Source organism: Rhizophagus irregularis, chromosome 29 (genome assembly GCF_026210795.1).
Source record: "Rhizophagus irregularis chromosome 29, complete sequence".
Lineage (NCBI taxonomy): Eukaryota > Fungi > Glomeromycota > Glomeromycetes > Glomerales > Glomeraceae > Rhizophagus > Rhizophagus irregularis.
In genome coordinates, this window is record NC_089457.1 from 2,166,793 (window position 1) to 2,193,420 (window position 26,628).

General features: G+C 26.7%; 4 protein-coding genes across 4 annotated transcripts; all 4 read right to left on the reverse strand.

Annotated features, from left to right (window-relative positions):
- Positions 1-777: 777 nt before the first annotated feature.
- OCT59_019820 (uncharacterized protein) lies at positions 778-1,038 on the reverse strand (the record flags this gene model as incomplete). Its single annotated transcript, XM_066143794.1, has 1 exon — positions 778-1,038. One exon carries the CDS (start codon positions 1,036-1,038, stop codon positions 778-780), a length of 261 nt encoding a protein of 86 aa, XP_066005509.1.
- Positions 1,039-4,529: 3,491 nt separating this feature from the next.
- OCT59_019821 (uncharacterized protein) lies at positions 4,530-6,674 on the reverse strand (the record flags this gene model as incomplete). The annotated part of the gene is made up of 7 exons (XM_025333396.2): positions 4,530-4,585; positions 4,656-4,706; positions 4,776-4,829; positions 4,903-5,799; positions 5,929-6,088; positions 6,156-6,505; positions 6,581-6,674. 7 exons carry the CDS (start codon positions 6,672-6,674, stop codon positions 4,530-4,532), a joined length of 1,662 nt encoding a protein of 553 aa, XP_025178532.2.
- A 5,081-nt stretch (positions 6,675-11,755) lies between these two features.
- OCT59_019822 (uncharacterized protein) lies at positions 11,756-13,114 on the reverse strand (the record flags this gene model as incomplete). Its single annotated transcript, XM_066143796.1, has 2 exons — positions 11,756-12,465; positions 12,733-13,114. 2 exons carry the CDS (start codon positions 13,112-13,114, stop codon positions 11,756-11,758), a joined length of 1,092 nt encoding a protein of 363 aa, XP_066005510.1.
- A 5,531-nt stretch (positions 13,115-18,645) lies between these two features.
- On the reverse strand, positions 18,646-21,320 carry OCT59_019823 (uncharacterized protein; the record flags this gene model as incomplete). The annotated part of the gene is made up of 8 exons (XM_025317278.2): positions 18,646-18,857; positions 18,927-20,507; positions 20,582-20,599; positions 20,707-20,829; positions 20,889-20,933; positions 21,011-21,022; positions 21,108-21,182; positions 21,305-21,320. The coding sequence occupies 8 exons, from the start codon at positions 21,318-21,320 to the stop codon at positions 18,646-18,648; spliced, it is 2,082 nt and encodes a 693-aa protein (XP_025178531.2).
- Positions 21,321-26,628: the final 5,308 nt, after the last annotated feature.

The window sequence follows — 26,628 nt, forward strand, 5'->3', positions numbered from 1 at the left end:
TTTACTATTTATAACAGCAGAGATACGACGAGGCATGCTACTAATAAGATTTTGATATTTATCAGCTTCAATATTTGACCATTCCTCTTGAAGTATTTCCCATAAATTCTCCCTGTTTTTTGGTAATGGCTTATGTGCCCGCACCTGCCTTTCCAATTCATCCCATAAATGCTCTATAGGATTCAAATCTGGGCTCTGTGCGGGCCAAGGAAGGCTGTTTACTTCATTTTCTTCTTCCCAACTCTTAACCACCCTTGCAGTATGTATAGGGGCATTATCATCCTGAAAAATAAAATTTTCCTGATCATCTAGATTATTAATAAATGGTAATAAATAATTTTCCAGTACATTCATATATACTGTGGCTGTTATTTTACCTTCTAATTTAACTAATGGACCAAGATTGTTTTTTGAAAAACATCCCCAAACCATCACTCCTTGTTGACCTGACTTTACTGTAGGTATTAAACACTCAATATCATATTTTTCATGTGGCCTTCTCCAAGCCAATCTCCTACCATTTCCTCTGAATAATTCAAATTTGGATTCATCGCTCCAAATAACACTGTCCCACTCATTTATCCATAATTTTCGTTCTTTAGCCCAGTTGAGTCTTTTAATTCTATTTGTTTCAGTAACAAGAGGTTTTCTTACTCCTACTCGACTATAAAAACCTTGTTCATGAAGATAATTAAGTAAAGTTTTTTTGCATACATGTGTAGAAGTAGAATCAACGAAATTCTCATGTAACTCCTGAAGGGTCATTTTCCTGTCTTTTTAAGAATTCTTATTAAGTCGGCCATCCCTTTCTGTCATTTTAGGCGGTCTTCCAGTCCTAGGAGGGAGTGTTTCATCACCACGTATCTTGTAAGTAGAAATAACCTTATGAATGGTACAACTGGGACAATTTAATGCTTCAGCTATCTTTCGTTCACTTACTCCACATTTCCAAGCTCCAATGACTTCTCCACGTTCAAAAATTGTAAGTTCTCTTCGTTTGCAAGACATAGTAGTTAAAGAAGGTTCTAAACAACGCATGGGAAAAAATTGGAGACAAATTTATAATAAAATGATCGACAAAACTGGTTTTAAAGTTAAACAAATAAATGATCTACAGTCACGTGCTTACTGACTTATTTCCAGGCACTGTAGTTAACGTAGCATTTTCAAATAAAAATAATCAGGTTACTAAATCACAAAATCGCTATAGTGTGATATGTTAAACGTAAAAAATAAAGAAAATTTTAGCAATGTGAATTTAATTAGTATATTTTTGCATATGTAAATAAAATAAAATGATTGGAAGCAGATCTTAAAACACAATCGTACTTTATCATCCCCTATTAGATTATTACACTTTAAAATTATTTAGGAAGTACCATACAGAACGACCGTAAAAAGCTTAGGAATTTTCTAAAAGCTTCCAAACTATCGAAAAAATATGAAGGAATATGTTACTTGGTACGAACAGAAAGAGACCGAATCATCATCTTTAATTGCAGGAAACATCTAATATCTTACATTAAATCTTTTTGCAATTCGCGTGTAATCGATCGAATATTGGAGTGAAAGTGGTTCGGTAATCTGTTGTAAGTATAATCCGCTGTAATTTTTATCTGAAGTTCGTCATCAATAAGATTTATTCAATGTTGTAAGATATTAAATAAATATTCGAGTCATACAAACTTAAAATCCCCTACTTATTTATAATAACGAACATGACAATCAGTCACTGTAAAAAAACAAAAAACTTTCTTATAAAAATATTGGAAAATTCTTTTTATAAATAAGTGTAAATTTTTTTATTGATAAATAGAATTTCTTATCTTAAAAGTAATATCCCGCTTTTCGCTTCTTAATTAGTATCAAAAAAAGTTTATTGAATCTACTGTAGTAATTAAATAAATTTCAATCTTAAACAATATTGGCATATTGCATTATTGATAATGCAATAAAAAATAGTTTAAGTTTAAATGAATTCACAATAACTTTGAGAATTAATAAACATGTGTTCAAGATTACTTTATTTTAATCTAGTTATTTTAGAAGCAATCGCGAAACGTCAAAGTGCCACACAAGGAATCCTTACGAAATATAAATTCTAGATATTGCAATACGGGATGATAAATATCATAACAATTAAAAAATCAGGCTTGGATTCCAACAAAGTTCATCTATTATTTTTTTTTTTCATTAAAATATTTGTTAGCAAGAAAATACAAATATACGCAGATAACACAGTAAATAATCTTATTTCATTTACAAATAAAATTTATAGATTGTTAGAATTACTAATTATAGTTACTATTTAAAAAATTCTAGGACCAAAGTTGCATCCTAACCAAAACTCCACTGCTAATTTTACAAAAAATTAGACGAATACATTCTTAAACCGTCTCACAAATCTTTATTTATAAAAATCTCAATAATTTTAAATAAATCGTTATACTTTATCTCTTTTATAAATCAAGAATTAGGGGAAAGAAATAAAAATCTTACTACAAAAAAAAAGAAAAGAAATGTATATGTTTGAAAGAATTGTAATAACATAGGATGTCTACCTTTCCAGTTATCTAAAATCTTCCAAATTAGGTAACTCCAATTCATGCTCCCAAAATTAGTATCCATCTAAATATTGACAATTAATTAATAAATTTTTTAATTCTAAAATATTACTACTTTTAAATAAGACCAATTTTTGAATAATTTTGAAATTTGTTAAAAATTTACCGGAACATCTAGCTTTTAAAATTCGTAAGAAAGGTATTTCTTTGAAAAGTTCTTTCCATTTAAAATATTTTATAGTATTTACAAATTTTCCAAATTAATCATATACAATTTGTAACCGTAACGTTCCATACTGTATAAATTGCTGATCCGTATTCTTTATCTAATAATCCAATTCCGGTTAATGAAATTTTAATCAGAATTTATTTATTTTTTTTTTTATAAACCTATTTTTAAAATTTTTTCCCTTTCGAACCGATTTGAATTCTTTCAGTTCCCTTTTTTTTAATTTTCTCTTTTTTTTCTTGAATCGATCTTTTACTTTCGGTTCTTTCCTCTTTTCTCTTTCGAACCACCTTTTTACTTTTCTTTTCCATTTTTTTTTCCTTTTTTTAAAAAATTTTCTTTTTCGGTTTGGTTTTTTTTTCCAACCCGAGAAATTTTTTGGTTTTTTTTCTTTCCCCGTTTAGGTTTGGTTTTTTTCCCAAACTGAAAATTTTTTTTTTTTAATAAATAATCCTATTGTTTTGGTCTTTTAAGACCGATTTTTTTATATTATTACTTTTTTTCGGTCTTTTTTTAGACCATATTAATTTTTTTTAAAAATTTTTTTTTTCAGTCTTTTTGGACCGGATTATTGTCCTTTTTTTCAGAATTTTTTTCGGTACTTATTTTACTTATTTTTTTTACGGATTCCTTTTCTTTCGAAAAGTTCCCTTTTTTAAACCGATTTCTTTCTTTATCCTTTTTCTTTTCCCCCAAATTTTATTTTTCGTTTTTTTTTCAGTTTTTTTTCGAATTCTTTAAAACCTTTTTCTTTTTTCGAGTTAGTTTTTTTTCCAATCCGAAAATTCTTTATTCACTTTTCTTTTTCGGGTTAGCTTTTGACTTGTTTTCCCAATCTGAAAATTTTTTTCCCCTTTCTTTTTTCAATTTGGTTTTTTTTTCAAATCGAATTATTTTTTCCGTGATCGGATTGACGCTGCGGCACTACGGTAATTGCCTTTTTTCCCAATTCTTATTATTAATAATAATAATAATATTTTTCCTAATTATTTTTTAGGCTAAATAAAATAGTTTACTTATTTATTTTTTGTAACAATAGATCGGTATAGTAAATTTTATGGGAAATTGTTTTTTTCATGACAATAGATCGTTATAATTAATTTTTCTGGGGAATATTTTTTTTTTTCGTAACAATAGATTGTTTAATATAATTGATTTTTGGGGGATTTTTTTTCATATTAGTAATTTGTGAGATATTTTTTTTTCTAACAATAGATTGCTATAATGAATTTCTTTGAGGTATGGTAACAATATATATGTATTTTTTTTCAATAGAGGATGTAATTTTTTCTAATGTTACAATAGAATTTTTTTAAGATAAAAAAAAAGGATTTTTTTTGTAACAATGTAAACAATAAACTACTTATACAAAATTGTTAATTGTTTTTGTAATGAATTTATAAATAAATCATAAATTTCACAATACCGCAACATTTATTTCATGTAATAAATAAAATTTGAGTTTAATAATAATATTTCATATACTGTATAACACTTGCACACAATTCATTGTTATTTTGTATAATCATATAAATTGTGTAATTTATTACATTTATTTCCTACTAATCCCATCATAATAATAGTAAAAAACTAGACCTATTCACACTGTATGGCAAATAAAATATAAGTGTATGTATTATTACTATCTTACTTTATCGTCCCTGGCGCAACGCAACAGGTTACGCCTAGTTATTATCTAAAAATAATTATTAATTAAATTTAAAGGCTTAAAAACTTTAAAGTTCCTTCTGCTGATCTATCCTGCTTCTTTTTGGATTATTATATGTTTCGACTGGAAGTAAAAAAATTAAAGTTATTAATTACCATAAATTCATTTTATAATAAAATTTATTTAAATTTACCATTAATATCCATATTACGCTTATTTACTCTACTGTAATCGTTTTGAACATCTACAAAGAAACATTTAATTAGGATAAAAATGACTAAATAAAATTATGGTGATTATAACTATGGCTTACTCGAAAATAAGTAGGACGGGGGAGGTGTTAATCTTTCACAATCATTTTCATTACCTATAAAAAAAATATTTAATTAGATAAACGACTAAATACAATTACTATTACTATTAATACAATTATAACTTACTTAAAGATAGATATGATGGGGGAGGTGAAATAATGGAAGGTGAAGTAATTGTGGGTTTAACAGGATTGGAAGACAAGTGAATGCTTACGTCAAGTGCTTCAAGAATGGCAAAGTAAGGAGAAGCAATACCAAATGTTTGATTTGGTATTCTCAATTTTGCATGAAGGATACCTAGAGCTTTTCCTTGTTTATCCAAAACACTGGCTCCTGAATCACCACATTCAAACTCTCCAGGTTCAAACTGAAATGCCAGCTGACGATCAAACCATTTAACAGGATAGCATTTTTTACGTTTCTGACAAATTTCTGAATCTAATCGTGATTTCATATATCCAATAAAAATTTTTTGATCTGCATTGTTATAACATTGAATATGTTTTTCCATTTCTAAATTTTTTGCATTCTTAATACTTTCATTTGTTAAGCTACACGCAATAGCTTGATCAGTAGGAAGTAATTGTCCAAGGGTAAGTCCTGTAGTTCTTCCTACTTTAAAAACTTTATTATTATAATCAAAATTCTTCAACTCACAGTAAGTATAAGTACCCTCTAGGCAAGTAGAAAGTCCAGCATTTTTAAAGTAATTTGAAGGAATTGGAAAGTTTTTTGAAGATAATTTACGATTTTCATTATCAAAGACACAAAACCCAGCATCAACGCCATAGTATTTTTTATCTATTTTAGAATAAAAATTTTCTCGCATGCCTTTTACATAAGTAGCAAGAGTTGAATTTCGGCTTTCCGCAAGATTTAATTTTCTCAGCATTTCATTAATTTCATCTATATACTCATTACCTTCTCCATCTTCTGATTCTTTTGATAAATAAAGTAATTCCTCTAACTTTTTCTTTGGTTCAAAAAGATCATTATATGAAGGTTGATAAATAGTAATTTTTTCTTCAAATATTGATTCATTAAAATTGAGTACATGCTCACATGATATAACACCAATTCAATTTGGTGGATTATTTTCATAAGCAACAGCACTAAGAGTTCCAGTTGTATTGTTTTTTTCTGATCTTATACCTATACTTGAACCTAACTTAACATTTTCTTGATAACGTCGACAAGTATCTATACCTAACCCAGCACAAGGTATTGCAACACATGCTTCAATAACATCTGTTGGAAATCCACGAATCTCTTTTGGAAGTAATCCATCACATCCACGACGTAAAATACCTTTCTGTCGGACATAAAATATAATTGCTGGTATTTCGGTGAACTTACCACTGATCTGTTTATATCCGGACTAAATTATAATGTGCATCACGAAATGATGACCTCAATTCATTATCCAAAGCTTCATTAAATTTTTCCTTTAAATCCTGTGGGATTTTTAATGACTTTGGTAACGGATCATCAAAACTAATAAGTCTTTCTTCTTCCGCAATAAAATTAATTACTTGTCCACCTGTAATTATTTCTTTCTTGGCATATGGATAGGATAAACCACGCGTAATTACATAAATATTCCACTTAGTACTATTTTCAAAATGTTCCTCAACAGGTCGACCCCAAAATATATCTATAACATCATCCTTTATATATAGTTCACAGAGGCGAGTTTCAATTGCATCACTCCAAAGTATGGAATCTGTTACTTGTTTATTAAATGAAAATTAAAAACAAATATTAAAAATTTTGGATATATATCATTATCAACTTATTATTTTACCTGAATTATGATTAAGGAAAATAATATATAAGTATGTTACTGTAATTGAAAATTTAACAATAATACTTACTATTGTCAAAAATATTAAAATCATATGATTGACTAATAAATACTTTTAAAATAAAATAAAAAAAATAAAAATAAAAATAAAATCAGCATATATATAAACTATAACCTATAAATATAAGCAAAAATTATTTTTTATACCTTCTTGTTCTAATGTTGTAATTTGTAATTAAAGAATATAAATATAATATATAAATAAAATAATAATTATATATTTTAAAATTTACATCTGTACCTTCTTCTGTTGCATTTCTTGGCTCAGGAAAATTTTCAAATTTAAGAGGTTTACTAGTATATAATTCTTATTATAATTAAAATACAAATGTAATATATAAATAAATTAATAATATATTCCAAAATTAAATAGTAAAATTTCATATAACCATACCTTCTTTTGTTACATTTCTTTGTTCAGGAAAATTTTCAGATTTAAGAGATTTGCTAGTATAAAATTCTTTTATAACTAAATACAAATGTACGTAATATATAAATAAATAATAATTATATATTTTAAAATTAAATAGTAAAACGTTATACAACTGTACATTCTTCTGTTCCATATCTTGGTTCAGGAAAATTTACAAATTTGAAAGATTTACTACATAATTCTATTATGATTAAATACAAATGTAATATATAAATAAATATTAATTATATATTTTAAAATTAAATAGTAAAAAATTTATACAACTGTACCTTCTTGTTCAAAAAAATTTTCAAATTTAAGAGATTTACTAGTATATAATTCTTATTATGATTAAAATACAAATGTAATATATAAATAAATTAATAATTATGATAAATTCTAAAATTAAATAGTAAAACTTTATATAACCATACCTTCTTCTGTTACATCTCTTTGTTCAGGAAAATTTTCGGATTTAAGAGATTTACTAGTATAAAATTCTTTTATAACTAAATACAAATGTTACATAATCTATATCTATATCTATATAATCTATATCTATATCTATATCTATATAATATAATAAAAAAATTCATGTCGATCTTCTAACGTTTAGATTAGCCTGTATAAATCATCTTTGAATTGTGTAATGCATGATTCATCTGCGCCTAACAGTACTACTAATTATATACTAGCAGTTACCCGTTGCTTCGCACTGGGACTAATGAGTTTGTTTAAATAGGCCAAGAACAATTTGGTATTACAGTCAAACCTTTATATAATGATATGTCGGGACATATATGAAATTTTTAGAAAATATCGTTATATCAATGGTATACCAATATTTATATGTCCTCACATATAGTGGGAAAATAAAATTTTATCGGTATATCAAGTTTTTAATAGTATATCGATATATCGAATATCGGTATATCGAGGTTAGACTGTATAATGTAATACTAAGTAAATTAAAAATGGTTACAGTTTTTTGATTAGTAGAATGATATAAATTATATTTAGAATGATATAATTATAGTGCATTAGAGTAATTAGTAAATATCTGACATGAATACTTATGAAAAGAGTACATAGTTATAATAAGTATTTGTAATCAATAAATGGGCTAATTAATTTTTTTAATTTCAGTAATAAAATAGCAATGATTAGCAATTTGTATTAATGCTATAATTTACTGATTAATGAATTTTAACCATAATAATATAGATCAAATATTTCAGGAGCAGACAGACCACCCATTACACAATTCAAATTATTTATACAAGATAATCTAAATGTTACAGAATTTTTTTAATTATATAGATGAACAGTATTTATGTATTTATGATATTAATTTAACTTACTTTAATATGTGCTATATAATGAAAAAATTATATGATATATCATATGAAACAGAGATCAAAAATATATTTTATTATGTGTGTCTACTAATTTTATTACAGATTACAAATAAAATTGTAAAATCATACGAAATTATAATATTATAGATAATTTTAATTTTATAATAGCTTTTTTAAAATATTTTTTTTTGGTAATTTGATAATAAAGTTACGATAATTTCAAATGATTAACATTCATAGTACGATTTAATGATTTATTATATAATAAAATGATCGGCATTCATAGTACTAATGATAAAATGATGATATAAATAAATGGTAATGATCGGTATTCATGATGTTGGTTTACCGATCCAAAAATTTAAACAGATAATAAATCAATAATACAGATAAATAAACATTATATCATTATACAATTTTAAAATTTTTTATATGACTAATCTAAATATGACCCATTTTTTTTAAATAATAGATAAAAGGGTTTAAAATTTGAATGCACCTGCACCCACTCACGTGACATGATTTTAAAATTTTATTGGTGATAATCAATCTATTTTTTATTTTTTACTTTGTTTAGGAACGTTTTTTAATTACTCTTTTTTTGTAGGAATACCCTGAAGATGAAATGGACCCCTAAAAATAAAAGGTGTGTTTTTTTCAATTTTTTCTCCCATTCATTTCATTCAAGAACAACGTCCCTAACATTCTTTCGTAATTTTTTTTTTATAGGAACACTCCCTGGAGACTCTTAAAGACAAAAGGTAAAATTCTTTTTCATTTATATTTGTTAATTTCGTTTAAGAACATTCCTAACATTCTTCAATAATTTTTTTTATAGGAACACCTCCTGGTGACTCTTGGAGATGAAAGGTAAGTTTTCTTTTTTTGTTTCTTTTATTAATTTCATTTAAGAACATTTCCTAACATTCTTTGAATAATTTTTTTTATAGGAACGCCCCTGGTGACTCTTGGAGGCGAAAAGTAAGTTTCTTTTTGTTTCTTTTGTTAATTTCATTCAACTAAGGATGTTCCTAACATTCTTTCAATAATTTTTTTTGTAGGAACGTCCCCTAGATAAAAGATAAGTTTTCTTTTTTCGTCTCTTTTGTTAATTCCATTTAAGAATGTTTCTAATGTTCTTTCAATAATTTTTTTTATAGGAACGCCCCTGGTGACTCTTGGAGACGAAAAGTAAGTTTCTTTTGTTTCTTTTGTTAATTTCATTCAAGGACGTTCCTAACGTTCTTTCAATAATTTTTTTTGTAGGAACATCCCCTAGATGAAAGATAAGTTTTATTTTTTCGTCTCTTTTGTTAATTCCGTTTAAGAATGTTTCCAATATTCTTTCAATATTTTTTTTTATAGAAATGTCTCCTGGAAACTCTTGGAGACGAAAAGTAAATTTCTTTTCATTTCTTTTGTTAATTTCATTCAAGAATGTTCTATTAATGTTCTTTTAATAATTTTTTTATAGGAATGCCTCCCAGAGACTCTTGGAGACAAAAGATTTTTTGTATTCTTTTGCTAATTTTGTTTAAGAATGTTTCCTAACATTCTTTTGATGGTTTTATAGGAACACCACCTGGAGATGAAATGGACTCCTGGAAACAATTAATAAATTTTAACAACAGAAAAAGGTAATAGAAAACAATAAGACTTATATAGTTATATCAGTTTATTAACTGTTTCAAAAAAAACTTTAAAAAAGCCTTTTCATTTAAAAAAATTAAATAATGAATAAGATTATTTGATGAATAAATAAACGATAACACTGATCAGCCAATCAAATTTAAAATATTATAAATCACGTGATAGGGTGCAGTGTGCGTTCAAGGTATTATTTTTATTTTTATTTTAAGATGATTTGATCAGCAAATGCTAATTACTAAAGTATAAAAAAAATAATTTTAGTTCCCTATTACTGGCGTTTTGCTAATACTAATTAGTATTAATCTCACTTTTTTAATCAATTAATATTTATCTCATTTGTTATTTTTTCAGTACAATTATTATTATTTGGTTAAATTGAAGTTTACAGATTTTTGCGAGATTATATATTTTTTTTTAGTTGATTTAAAATTTTTCTTATACTTTTTTTCATTATAACATATAGAAAAAATTTTTGTAAATATATTTATTCAAAATAATCTTATTTAATGAAGCAAATATTAAAATTTAAGCCTCACATTTTCGATTTTAAAGAAAAAATCACTGTATTTATTTTTAATGAAGTGATACAAATAAAAAAACAATAACAATAAATAAAAAAGTTAAGTAAATTACAATGATCAAGAAGAAAGATGCTAATAAAAAATGAAGTAACAATGGAGTAATGGAAAGTAATAGAAGAAGAAAGGGAGTAAAAAAGAGTAATGAGAAATGATAGGAAACAAAAAGGAAAAATAGGACATGATGGATGATGAAAAAGAGTGATGAGAGATGAAAAGAAGTAATGGGAAGATAAAGAGGAGTGATGAGAGACGAAAAGGAGACGAAGAGAGTGATTGGAGACAAAAAGGAGTGATGGGAAACGAAGAGGAGTGGTGAGAGATGAAAAGGAGCGATGAGAGACAAAAAGAAATGATAGGAAGTAAACAGGAGGAAAAAAGAAATAATGGAAAATGAAAAGATGTAATAGAAAATAATGGGAGACGAATAATGAGAAGTAATATGAGGTGAAAAATAATGAGACTTTACTTTGAATCAATGTCAATTTCCAGTATGTGTTGCATTCTCAATAACAATTAATAAATCACAAGGGCAAACTCTGAGCAGGGTTGGTGTTTACCTACCTGAACCTGTCTTTACACATGAGCAATTATATGTTAAGGTTTTTATAGATAATGGTGAGAACTGCAAGACAAGAAACATTGAATACTGTGAAATATTTCATTCTATAAATAGATTTCACATTTAAAAATAACATTTTGTATGTATAACAATATTTCATATGTAATATTTTATATATAACATTCATACACAATTCACTTTTATTAGTATAAATATGTAAATTATATAAATTTATTAGATTATTTTTATCATACTGTAAATAATATTATTAAAATACTAAGCCTATTTCTAAAATATAGCTATACCATTGTTACTTTTCTTGACAAGTTTTATCCCCGGCGCAGCGCGACGGGTTACACCTAGTATATAAATAAAATAATTTATATATTTTAAAATTAGAATTTTTCTAACTATCACCGGGGGTGATTATCACTGGTGACTGAAATTATGACGATCGACCAGCATTAAAAATATATAGTGCCGGTAAAATTGATAATTCTGACCAACGGTGATGATCACCCCCGGTGATTTGAAATAAAAAACTTAGTAAAAAATTTATACAACTGTACATTCTTCTGTTGCATATCTTGGTTCATCAGATTTATATTTATTAGTAGTATATATAGCAGCAGTGTCTTTTTTTTCATTCAATATTTTATTTTTTCTAGGTCTAAGATGATTTGTTGCAACAATATCTCCTTTTTTAGCTGCTTCTTCATATAATTCAAATGCTTTAATTTCATTTCTTTCACTTCCCATTCTATTTTGATAACAAACTGCAAGATTATATTCTTTATATAATTCAAATGCTTTAATTTCATTTTTTTCAGTTCCTATTCCATTCTGATAACAATATCCAAGATTGTATATTGAATCAATCTGACCTTTTTCTGCTGCCTCTTTATAAAATCCAAATGCTTTAATCTCGTTTTTTTCAGTTTCTATTCCATTTTGATAACAATATCCAAGATAAATTATTGAATCAATCTGACCTTTTTCAACTGCTTCTTTATATAATTCAAATGCTTTGATTTCATTTTTTTCAGTTCCTATTCCATAAAAATAGCATTTTCCAAGAGCATATATTGAATCAATCTGATTTTCTTTAGCTACTTCTTTATAGAATTCAAATGCTTTAATATCATTTTTTCCAATTCCTATTCCATGTTGATAACAATATCCAAGATTATATACTGCATTAATGTCTCCTTTTTTAGCTGCTTTTTTATATAAATCAAATGCTATAATTCCATCTTTTTCAGTTCCTATTCCATTTTGATAACAATATCCAAGATTATTAATCGCATTTATTTGACCTTTTTCAGCTGCTTTTTCATACAGTTTAAATGCTCTAGCTTTGTCTTTTTCAGTTCCTATTCCATATTTATAACAGTTTGCAAGATTGTATATTGAATCAATCTGACCTTTTTCAGCTGCTTTATTATATAATTCAAATGCTTTAATTTCATTTTTTTCAGTTCCTATTCCAAATCTATAATAGTATCCAAGATTATTTATTGAATCAATCTGACCTTTTTCTGCTGCTTTGTTATATAATTCAAATGCTTTAATTGCATTTTTTTCAGTTCCTATTCCATTTTGATAACAGTTTGCAAGATTATATATTGCACCAATATCTTCTTTTTCAGCTGCTTCTTTATATAATTCAAATGCTCTAATTTTATCTTTTTCAGTTCCTATTTCATTTTGATAACAATATTCAGGATCATTGATTTCTTGTATTTGACTTGCTGCTTCCTCATACAGTTTGTCTTTAACAGTTCTCATTCCATATTCTTCTTTATCTGCTGCTTCTTTATATAATTCACATGCATTAATATCATTTCTTTCGGTTCTTATTCCATGTTGATTATAATATCCAATAAATTCAGTAGTATTGGAATTGCTTGCCATTTTCTAAAGAATTCCGGACTTTATAGCAATAAAAAATCCGAACGAATAAATGTACTAATTAGTGAAACGTTTGTTTATAAACGAACGTTTCACAAGGTTATTACAAAACGCATGAAATGGCATGATCTACGAATAAAGCTGCGCACCTGTGCCTTATAAAAAAACAAGTGTTACAATCGTACAATATATGTACAGTAAGCGTTACAACAAGTGTTACATAATCATATATTTATTTGGTATATTACAGGGGCATATAAGTACCCTGTAGAAAAGTCGATCCGTTTTTTATATTCCATTTTTTTTCCGTAAAAGGCTCATATTTCCGGAATTAATAACCTTATATCACGGAATTTATCGAATTATTTCATTTTCCGTGAATGAATCCGTGAAAGGCTCATTTTTACGGAGAATAACGGATAAAATTTTTTATAGGGGTAGTGTTACATTTATCGTGAATCGTGATACAAATTATAAAAAAGAAAAAATTTTGACGATTGTGATAGGGGGTTAAACCAAATTTTGCTAATTCAGTACACAGTAAATAGTCCTTCGCTAACGCTCCGGACAATTAGTTAGTCCGAAGTGTAACGAAGGAACTAATTTATTTTTAGTCCGAAATAATGTAACGAAAGACTAAACATTTCTACGCAAGTATGAACGTTTATGTCCGTCCGGCAAAAGTGTTATTCTTGATATATCAATATATCAATAATAAAAATAAATACGTCTATTAAGAATCATACTATGAACATATCAAGAATGATATTTTTGCTTCTCACGTGATATTGTACAACAAAAAAAGGTACAGTACTCCGTTTCCTAGTATATTTTATGTATAACAGATAAACTCGAAAAGTCTGCATGAATTGTTGCTCATAGTTATAGCGAATTTTTACATCGATGATAACTTGATATTCAACTTCAACTCTTACAATTTCCATCTGATGTCTGTATTTCCAATTTATTATTCAAATTATTTTTGGACTTTAAATGATGAATCAGAAAGTATACACAATATATATTATTGTTAATGACAAAACTTTGTGGTAAAATAATTTAAGTTTTTAAGAATTAAATTCATCGAATTACGTCAAGAAAAAAGAAGAGGAGGTAAAAAAATATATATTTAAGGACTATAAAATGATTGTGATAAATAACATAGTTAGGCTGGTTTTTCAATTGAGTATTTGGTTGTCCAAATCCATACTTTCAATAATACTTTAGTAGTAATATTTGAAGTATATGGAATTCAATGGACCTAAGTTATTTCTTTAAATTTTAATCAATGGTTCATATGAATATATGGCAATTAGTTACCGATGATAAAATTTAATCGAAATATAAGAAAGGTAAATTCAAATATTTGGTAAAATAAATAACATAATTTAAAATTCACAAGATTTATGATAGTCTATTTTCAATTATTATAGCACATTCCATTGTCCAAATTATTAAGAATCAAAATTCGATAATTTCATTTTTTTATTTTATTATTATTATGATTTACAGTATATAACAAAAAATTTAAATGGTTGATTTAATTTATTATGTAAGAAATTCTTCTTTAATAACTTAATATAACTTAATTAAACAATTCCTATTGAAAGATGTGCAACATTCTCGCCTTGCCTAAGGATTTTTAAGTATTTTTCTTGACGTTACTCTTGAAAGTTGTCCACAATAATTGGAAGATATAAGCTAACCAGCTTTTAGTGCTCATCAAATAAAAAAAAATACTTTACAGTATTAACATGTAATCATTGACATTAAATTTATTCATACTATATTAACAGAAAGAACAAAATTTTCTTATATACAGTTTTTTTTGATATTATTCAGTTTAATATATATTCATATTAACAGATTAACCGCAGAGTTAAAGAGATCACATGGCTTACATGTGACTATTCCTTATAAACAACGATTTTCATTATTTTATCATTTTATTTGATGGTTAACGTCGTAATACTTATGCTTTTTCTATCGATATATGTATAATAAATTCTACGTAAGTTTCATTTAAAAAAATTTTTAAATCGATTTAATATCTCCTTTTGCTTTCCGTTCACTTTATTATCATTATATTGTATTACTTTTATAGACTATTTATACAGTAAATTTATATCTTATTTTTAGGTTACAGTATTATATCAAAAATGGAATGACGCTCGAGGAAAGGAGACATGACTTTAAGATTTGCTTCACCTAAGAGGAAACCTTTTGCAGAAATAAGACGACTTTTTCCATCAAGACAGATAAACATATACGGAGAAATTATAATTCATGGGTTTATATGAAATTGCCCTGTAAAAAATCTGATCCGTGTTTTATCTTTCCATGTTTTTTCCGTGAATGTATCATTTTCATGGAATTTATAGCCTTAAATCATGGAAATTTTCATCTCGCTAACACGGATATCCGTGAATGTATCATTTTCACGGAATTTTTACGGAAGACACGGAGAAATAATGGAAATATTCGGATAAAAATTTTTTATAGGGTTGAAGAATCTAATGACTAATGTATTTAATGAAGAATTATTATTAAATCAATAAAAATTTCAAATCAATTAATTGGAAATATTACTGTTATCGGTGAATTATCAAAACATTTGATATTTTGATATCGGATATTCTTGATTCAATTAAAAATATTTTAGAATTATATAAAAACTACTCAATTTAACAATAAAAATTTGTGATTGTTTAATTGATAGAGTAGAAAGTACTGAAATGTCTATTAAATCTTTAAAAAGATATAAATAGGTTATTTTACAACAAAATATTTATTATAGTTATCATAAATTTATTGATTTATTGAAAAAGGATCGCTAATTTATTACTGATATTTCATAACTTCATGATTTAAGAAAATTTAATAGTGTTGAAAAATTAAAAGGACATTTTAGAAATATTATTAAAGAATATTATTATAATGTTGTAATTGATTACGTTTATAAGTTTACTTATTATAAAAAAGATCAAGACGTAAGGGATGATGAGAACTGTCACATTGCCTAAGGTATAAGAAAATGTTAATGGCGGGATTACGATAATAATTATACATTAAATAATAATAATAATGGGGAAATATTCATAAAATGTCTTATGAATCAAAATTTGTAGCGAACCAAGGTTCGATAATGAATTAGCGATGTTACAATTATTAAATACTGTAATTCGGATAATATTATAAAATTTTTAGGATTATCAAACTTGGATGAATATCAAGTATTAATTTTTTGATTGAGCTGATTTACAATCTATATGAAAAATTCTGTAAAATTAAATATTGCTTTAGGAATTTGTTGTAGGTTATCATTTTTATATGGTTGTTAAATTCTTCATTGAGAGATAACAAATATTATGGTAAGCGAGAATCAAAGTGGATTTTTTTTTGTTTTACGAATATTTTTTAAATTATTTTTTTTTTTTAGATCAATGAAAGACTTGAACCAAAGGTAGCAAACTTTAATTTCTGGGCTTGCAAAATATGGTAGATACTTTGTTGAAAATATAACAACGGTGATTCATTGATTAGCGCCTGAAAAATTAAGGCAAGGGACAAAAGTGAAATTTTCTTAAAAGTTTAAAAAGGTGTTCGACCAACGTAATCATGTTAATCTTACATATATTTATTTTTTTTATGTTTTGTAGGAGATATTATTGTTCTGTTTAAAAGGATTTTACAAAGATAATTCGAGCTGGTGAGTTAAAATTATTATTAACACAAATAAAGCCTTTCTTTCTTAACTTGTCAATTTCTGCAGTATTAATTATAATTTTTACCCTATTTGACTGTTACTAAGCACCCCCAAAATTAAGCACCAAAAAAAATAAGCACCTTTTGATGATATCTCAATCAATATTTATTCAAAAATTATTAAATTTTATACCATTGGATTCATCTCATGAGACGAATCCAATGAACTAAATTTTATTTTCCTACGACCATTAGATCATAAGATATCACCGAAGTTACACAACCCATTTGTCCATGAGAATATCAGTACCTCTACAGTAAAAAAAAAGGTTGCTCAATAATGACGGTGAAATACATTTTAAATTTAAAAGTGTGGCAAAATGATCCAATACTTCTCATGAACTGTTTAATCGACTATACTGTACAATTTAACGCAACAATATCTTTTAAAGAATTTACACCGCCAACCAGAAAGGTTATTACAACAGTATGAACTGATTTGGACAAAAAAACCGAATAGTAAAACAACATTATTATCAAAGATGGAGATAATGAGCCTATCACGGATTATAAGATTACTTTTTTACCAATGATTCAATCAATATTGTTGATAGAAGAAGGGATAAAATTACATTAATCAGGAGAACGTAAACCGCATGGGAATGTTTTCAAACGCACGCAAAATTAGATTATCATTATGCTAAATATTGGAAAGCCCATTATTTAACGGAAGGTTATCAAAAAGATATTAAACAAGGAACGAAATTTTTTAAAGAAGTTGCCAATATGGACCCAATGCCGTTTATCGAAGGTTCCGGTTTATCGAAGATCTGATTGATCGATATTGCCTGTGTATATATCTCCAATATCAAGTTGCTCGAGCCTAACACTCTAACTCGTCACTTAGTCGAATCAGTTTACGTGATTAATACTTTCGATCAGCAATTCTTTCAGCCTGGGCAACACTATCGATTCTAATTTTGAGAATCGATTCTAGAATTGACTAATCGCGATCTCAAGATTCGATTTAAAAGTTTGATTTCGTTTCGATTAATCGATTCTAATCGATATTATGTGCCATAAAAATCATGACATTTGGGGTGTTCCAATTTGGATGCATCATGGATTGACCACTTTTAACCATTAGAAATAGTTTCGCTTAAGCAAAGACCTTTATGCAGTAACATTACACAAATTTTGACTACATAGTATTTACTTATGAACGCGTGTATTCAGGTACCACCTTGTAACCAGAAAAAAGTCGAAACTTTTTTCTAGGTTACACGAAGTTAATTCCGGCCGAGCTTTAATGCCGGCCGGAATTAAAATTTTATTTAATCGTTAAACACTAAAATTTTTTATATTATTTTAGGCCAAACATCAATGGAAACGATTGACTAGGATCGATTTTTCATGCGATTCTCGATTAATCGATTCAGAATCGATTTCGATTAATTCGACTAGGCAACACTACGGAACGGATAAGTCCGGTTTATCGAACGCCTATGTACAATCGTGTATTAAAGATTTGATAATTTTTGAACAGCAAAATTAGAATTAGTAATTTGGAATATGCATAAAAATATTCGGAAGCAGCGAACAATATTTTGTCTTTTCATTTCAAAATATTATACGAAATGAACGGTGAGCTGTAGAATTACTGTTTTCAAAATCGCGAATGGTTTCAAATACTTTAGATGAAATGCACATATATTTATTTATACTTTAAGGATTTTAGTATATAGCGATAAAATTGATGCTTGTTTTTATTCCACATTTTCAAAAACCAACTTATTACGTTAAAAAATAAATGAAAAGTAATTAATGTACTAATTAATAAATGTACTAATTAGTTTAGGAAATGTCAATGAAAAAGTCAATCTGCTTATTTTAGAAATATAATTTGTTGAATTTGATAAATTTGATGGAGTAATATTGTAATAATAAGAGCAATATTGATCGAGATATATTTTTGACTGGTTTTTTTGTGAGTTGGTGGTTTGTTTAACATCCTGCACTTTTTTATAATTATTTTGAATGTCTAAAAAGAAACATTTAATCAAAACAATATTTAATTAAATAAATATAAATTTAATATAATTAAACTTACTTGATGATGATGAAATAACTGTTGGTGTAACAGGATCGGAAGATAATTGAATGCTCACGTCAAGTGCTTCAAGAATAGCGAAATAAGGTGAAGCGATACCAAATGTCTGACATGGTGTTATCCATTTTGCATGAAGAATACCAAGAGCCTTTCCTGTTTCATCTATAATGCTTGCTCCTGAATCGCCACAGTCAAAATCTCCGGATTCAAATTTAAATGCTAATTGACGATCAAACCATTCAATAGGATAACATTTTTTACGTTTTTGACGAATTTCTGAATCTAATTGTGATTTCATATATCCAATAAAAATCTTTTGATCTTCATTGTTGTAACAAGGGATATGTTTTTCCATTTCTAACCTTTTTGCATTTTTTATACTTTCAATTGTACAAGCAATAGCTTGCTCAGTAGGAAGTAATTCTCCAAGAGTAAGTCCTGTAGTTCTTCCTACTTTAAAAACTCTATTTTTCTTATGATTAAAATTCTTCAATTCACAATAAGTATAAGTACTTTCTAAACAAGTAGAAAGTCCAGCTTTTTTAAAGTAACTTGAAGGAATTGGAAAGTTTTTTGAACATAATTTACGACTTTTATTATCAAAGACACAAAATCCAGCATCAACGCCATAGTATTTGTTATCTATTTTAGAAAGAAAATTTTTTCGCATTCCCTTTACATAAGTAGCAAGTTTCGAATTTTGACTTTCTGCAATATTTAATTTTACTCGCATTATACTAATATCTTTTATATACTCATTTTCTCCTAACTCTTTTGATAATTCAAGTAATTCTCTTAGTCTTCTTCTTGGTTCAAATTGATCATTATACGAAGGCTGGTATATAGTAATATTTTTTTCAGGATTTGATTCATTAAATTTGAGTACATGTTCACATGAAATAATACCAATCTGATTTGGAGAGTTATTTTCATAAGCAATAGCACTAAGAGTTCCAGTTGTATTTCGAGTTTCATTTGACCCCATGATGCCTATACTTGAACCTAGCTTAACATCTTGTTGGTAACTTCGACAATAAACTGCCTCAAAACTATTACAAGGCGTTGCAACACACGCTTCAATAACGTCTGTTGGAAATCCACGAATCTCTTTTGGAAGTAAGCCACTACATCCACGACGTAAAATACCTTTCTGACGAACATAAAATATAATTGCTGGTTCTTCAGTAAACTGACCACGGATTTGTTTATATCCAGTACCTATACCAACTAAATTGTAATGTGCTTCACGAAATAACAATCCTAATTCATTATCCAAAGCTTCATCAAAATTTTCCCTTAGTTCCTGTGGAATCTGTATTGAACTTGGTAATGGATCATTAGAAATAACAAATTTTGTCTCTTCTGCAATAAAATGAATAACTTGACCGTCCGCAATTCTTTCTATATTGGCATATGAACAGTATAAACCATGAGTAATTACATAAATATTCCAATTAGTACTACCTTTAAGATGTTCCTCGACAGGTCGACCCCAAAATATATCTATAACATCATTTTTCATATATAATTCACATAGACGAACTTCAAGTGCATCACTCCAAAATATAGAATTGTTTACTTCTATATAAAAAAAGATATTAAAAAATTTGGATATACTGTATCATTGTAACTTAATAATAATATTATTATTTTACCTGAATTATTATCATCACCTAAAAAAAGGGAAATAATATATAAATATACTTTATAAATACTTATAGTAATTGAATTTTATTTAAATATTTTATAAACTGAAAATTTAATACTATTAAAATCTTACTATTATGACATTTGCCTTGTCTTTTTGAATAAGGATTTGAACAATTATATATTTCATCTTTAAGGACATTACTTAATTCGAGTACGTTATTACTATTTTCATTACTTGAACTAGTGAAATCAACTGAAAAAATAATCAACAAATTAATATTATGTAATAATTAAATTTTCAATTATACTTACTGTTATCAGGAATACTGAAATCATAAACATTACAATTATAAAATGCTTTAAAATAAAAAAGAAAAAATTAATTAAAATATAATCAGTATACTTGATCTAAATTAAATTAAAAAATTGTATACCTTTTTGTTCTTCTATTTAATTTACGTAAATATAAAAAAGTGTTAAATGAATGTACCTTTTTTAAAAGACAAAATTATATCAAATATGTAATTATACCTTCTGTTGCATTTTCTGTTATAATGTGAATATCAGTTAAATTAGTTTTTATAATTGTAAAAAATTTTTTCGTTTCTATAAAATAACTAAAAATTATTAGTAGTCATAAAATATATATTTATGAATTTGTTTAAAAATCTAATAAAATATAAAATTATTAACTAAAATAATTATTTAATAATTTCATAAAAGTTTACTATAATAATTGCACATTAAACTACAAATTATTGCATATACCTTCTTGTTCTTCTATTTTGTATTTTATTTAATTTAAATGGACAATAAAATGTTAGTATATTTTTAAATGTAATATCATATTCAAAATAATATTAATAATAATACCTTCTGTTGCATTTTTCGGTTCGGGTAAATTTTCAAATTGATGAACTTTACTTGTAAATAATAATTTACTAGTAGTAACTGTTTCTAAGTTATCTATTTCTAAACTACTATTTTGAATTAATTCATTTGGTTTACTTTGATAAAATAAACTAAGATCATTTATTTTTTTCCAAAGTGCATTAATATCAGGTCTTTCTAATGGATCAGCATCCCAACACTGTTTCATTAAATTTTTATATTCTATAGGAGTTCCTGGTATTACTTTTGGTCTCATTCCATTTACTATATTCATTACAAGATTATAATCATGTTTAAAATTAATAATAGGAGCTTGTCCAGATGAAATTTCCCACATAAGCATTGCAATACTATAAATATCAGATGCAAATGAAATATAGGTTTTCCCACTAATTACTTCTGGTGCCATATAGGGAAGATTTCCATATATAATTATTAATTTGTTATCAGCGGGCCCACAAAAACCAAAATTACCAATAAACCAAGAATTGGTATAGCAATCATATAATATATTTCCTGAATGTAAATCTCTATGAATTAAATTTTCTTTATGAATGCTGACAAGTGCTTTTATGATATTAACAGTAATTTGTATTCTTTCTTTCCATGTAAGTTTATTATGATTTTGTTGTAAATATTTTCTTAAATCCATATCTAATTGTCTCATTACAAGCACGTAATTTCCATTTGATGGATTTTGAGTTAAGCCAAAACAACGTACTATAAAGTCATACTTATTACTTAGGGTTAGATGGTATTTGACCTAAAAAGGTCAATATTACGTAATTGTTAAATTCATTTTTAAAAAAACAAAATACTTACAAATCACATACCTCATTAAACCAACTTTGATCTGCACTCTCAATATTTTCTAACTTTTTAAGTATTACTTTATGAGTTCCGATTCTTTTTAATTGTTGCTTTACAGAGTCCCATTCATAAAAATGTCCACCAATCCAATCTGCTATATAAATTTCAGAAAATCCACCTTTAGTTAAATATTTAATATTTTTTAAATTATGATATGGGATCCATTCAATAATTTTATCTGGTGAGAGTGTTTCTGATTGACATTTCTGTATTAAATTATCAATATCATAATTTCCAGATGTCCAATTTAAAAAGTTTGCTTTTAAATAATTTTTAACACAATATTCACAATATAATGCAGCTAAACATTCTTGGTTACAACTTTCACAAATTCTTCTTGTTCCTTCATTATAAAGTACTTTTTCTTTATCATAATATTTAGCAAGTAATTTTATTGCCTCTGTTTTTTCATCTGTTGTAAGTGATTCATCACCAAGAATTGTTTGTTTTCTAAATTCATTTTGTTTATGTATGTTATCGTAAATATTATCGTCTAATAATGTGTTTGCTCTACTAAGCGCTATATCAACGAATATTCCTCTCGCAGAGCCAAATATTCCTGAAATTTTCAAATTTTTATGTTAGCCTTACTGATGTATTTAACGGACATATTTTTGTTAAAATAACTAATAAATAAAAATATGAAATTTTGCATTGATTGAACAAATGTCACTTAAAAAGAGGTTTATTTATTTTGGAATATTATTACCTGGAGTATGAGTACTGAATATTGGGAGACTAGATTTTTTACTAGATTCTGAAATTAATTATTACAAATTTATTATTATTGTAATGAAATTTATTGGGTTTAACATATATTATTACCTGAATAATTATCTAAAAAGAAAAAGAATTAGTAATTAAGATTTTGTTGTAATAAAAATTTATTTTTAAAAAAAAGAAAAAAATTAAAAACGAGTTTTTAGCATAAAAAATTATAAAAATCTTACAAGATGAAGACTGAATTGGAGAAAATGATTTTTGCTCTTCATTATTATCATCCATTTTTCTTGAGGTATTAATAAATATTATATTATAGTTTTGATCCAACCTGAATATAGAATGAATTAGTAATTAAGTCAAATTTTTTTTTATGAAATAAATGATAGACTTTATTATTTAAATTTATAATAAATACGTATACTGTGCTACAAACTTGAATTCTATAAAAAGTTGGTCTAATATCTAATGTCTCAGTTATTAAATAATAATTCGTTGAATTAGTAATTAAACCTTCTAAGAACGGCACGTTACAATAATTAATCGTAATATGTGACACCGCATGTCGAATGATTGAACGATCAACAATGAACCTTCCAATTTTCCACCTCACGTGATCTCAGAATTCATTAGGTTTAGTTTTAAGAGTTAGGTTAGAAGTTAGGTTAGTAGTTAGGTTAGAGTTTAGGTTACCCATATAGTCATGTGTTTACTATCAATTCAAAACTACCCCAACGGCACCCAGAAAATTCTTCGAACTCGGCCGGCGTTATGCACTTACACGTGATCGAAGAATTTAGGTTGTGATGAATAAAACGTGACAAATAGAATTTCATCTACTTGAAAAAATCGTCCCTCAGATAAATATAAACAGTGAAACTCGGACAGGGGCGTGACGATGTGATAAATAAAAAAACAGATCACGTGATCGAAGAATTTTCTGGGTGCTGTTGGGTTATATTCAATTAAATCCTATTTGTCACATATTTAATATCAATTTCACACAGGCCAAAATTAATGATACTGGGTAATAACTGATTTGACGAGCTTATGATATTGGTGTGCTAAACTCTCATTTCTTTTATAAGCTTGACCGAAATATTATTATATACCTTAAATATAGATTTCTTTGTTAGTACATAAGCTTCATGATATCATTCAAAAGTTCTTGTTTTTTCCATCAAATTTTGCATATTAGTTAAGGAAATGTTCTGTGAAGTCATTGTTTTCAACTCAAAACCGTTCCAAATTATAGTAAAAACTGGATTTAAAGAATCAGTTTTTTGTCTTTCTCTCTATGATCCAAGTCGCTTATAGCTGAAGAATCTAGAAATATATATAAAATAACAAAACATTACTATGTTGTTTTTTTAGGAAAAAAATATGTACTGTACAGTCAACTCTCGATATAACTGACGTTATAACGAAATTTCCCAACACGTGACATTTAACCAATCTCGTTATAGCGAACCAGCCAATTAAATTCTTTGAATTCTTCGCCATAATCTTATAACGAATTTGAAATGAAAACCAGAGGGTTCGTTATATCGAGAGTTGACTGTACAACTAGTGCTTCGACCTGGATGGGTTTTTAACGGATCAATCCGCGGTTTACTACGGGTTGGCATCGGTTTATTTGAGTTGGAGCTATAAGTTTTGCCAAAAATTAATAATATTTGTAGAAAAATAATTTTTTAAATCTGACAAAAATTATAGTTTGACAAAAATAATAGAAAAATGTTGTGATGCTAATCAACGGATCAATCCGGGTCGAAGCACTATGTACAACCATACTTATTATCACACATCGTTGTTAATATAATTGTCAATATTTAAATTACTATACAATATTCGTTATTATTTATTGTACGGGCGTTATTCTTAATAATTATCTGATGCGGCACTTTCGTGCCAATCATACCATTATTAAGCACGCCCATACAATAACATACAATTACAACTGTGAACGGAAATTAAATACCTTGGTGAGTTCAGGATACGATATGTAAAGGTGTTACAAATTTTTTGTTATAATACATATACTTTGCGAGATCTTACGTGAGAACACCTTATTTTGTTTTATCTTGCTGGCATCCTACAAAAGAGACGTCCGAAAATTGCAGCGAAAATGTTCGGATGTCTAGAAAACGTCCTTGAAAATGTGCCGTAATATGAAAGATTCCGAACGTCCGGATAACGTACCGAAAATGTAAAAGATTCCAGACATTATCTGGACAATGAGGACAAATTTAAGATAAATTCCAGAATTCTTTTTTCATAAGTAGTATCATGTGCAAGAAAGAAAGTATAGCGCTCCGATATATATTAAGATCGGCAGAAAATTTTTTTGTCGTTATCGTCGCAGTATTTTTAAAGGATTTACGTAAAATTAAATTCTGTAAATAAGAAATTATGATCATAATTCGATTCAGTCAGCATATCATGTGAAAGAAATTATAAAGATCCCGTTCTACCGATTTTATTGGGCTATAATTAAGAAATTTGTTTTTGGAATCTAACGGCATAATAACTTTATTAAACTTTAACTGTAATATTACTTGCGTACGAACTTTACTTGTTTGTTTAGTCAATTCATTTATAACTTACAACATGTAGGGTTTATTTTTATAATGTTAATTTAACTCGAAAAAAATTTATAATCCATACAGTATTAATGGCTTTTTATTAATATTCGTTCGTAAATTGATAAAGCTACATGTTATGATTATTGAATATATTATACTATTTTAAGTATTACATGCCGTAAATTTTATTTTTATATTTAAAGTTAAATATTTATTCAGCAACTACGTTTACTTCATTTATATTGATCTCAAATATCATAACCCATATAATTTTTGTTTCTACAAAGCGTTACATAATTACATATATAGTACTCCGACTATGTCTCCACTTTTTTTTTATTATATAGATATTTTTTAAATGTATTTGTGGCGCAGCAATTTCGATGATTATTTATTTTATAATAAGGTTTTATTTATATAGATATATTGAATTGGTTTATTACAAACTTATCAAAAAAAAATCAAGGTTTTAAAATTCGTTTCCAAACCAATCAGTTATTTTTTTTATTAATGATGCTTTAATCTAGGCGATTTCTTTGAGGAGTAACTGATGGTACTGAGGTAGCCGGAATGGAAAGATATTTCATTGCCATTTTATGCAATATAGGATATTGGGCTTTGTATCATACTCCTCAAGAGCTGGCAATTCTCTAATTTTTGTCTTTCTGTTTCTTCAACTGTAGTTGATCATAAATGATCATTTTTCGGCAATTTTGATAATTCCGATATTATTTTTTTACCGTAACGTAGTTATAGAAATGACATGACTATTTTTATTGCGCCATAATATAAAAAAAATTGATTTATTGATTTTTAGATTCGATTAGATACGATTCGATTTTCGATTAATTCGATTTTGGTAGAATCGATTCCAATCCCTAATATATAGTACTCCGACTATGCCCAAAAAATTTTATACATACAGTATTCGATATTCCAATTAAGCATACAGTAAACGAACATCGATTAATATCAGGCACTGGGTC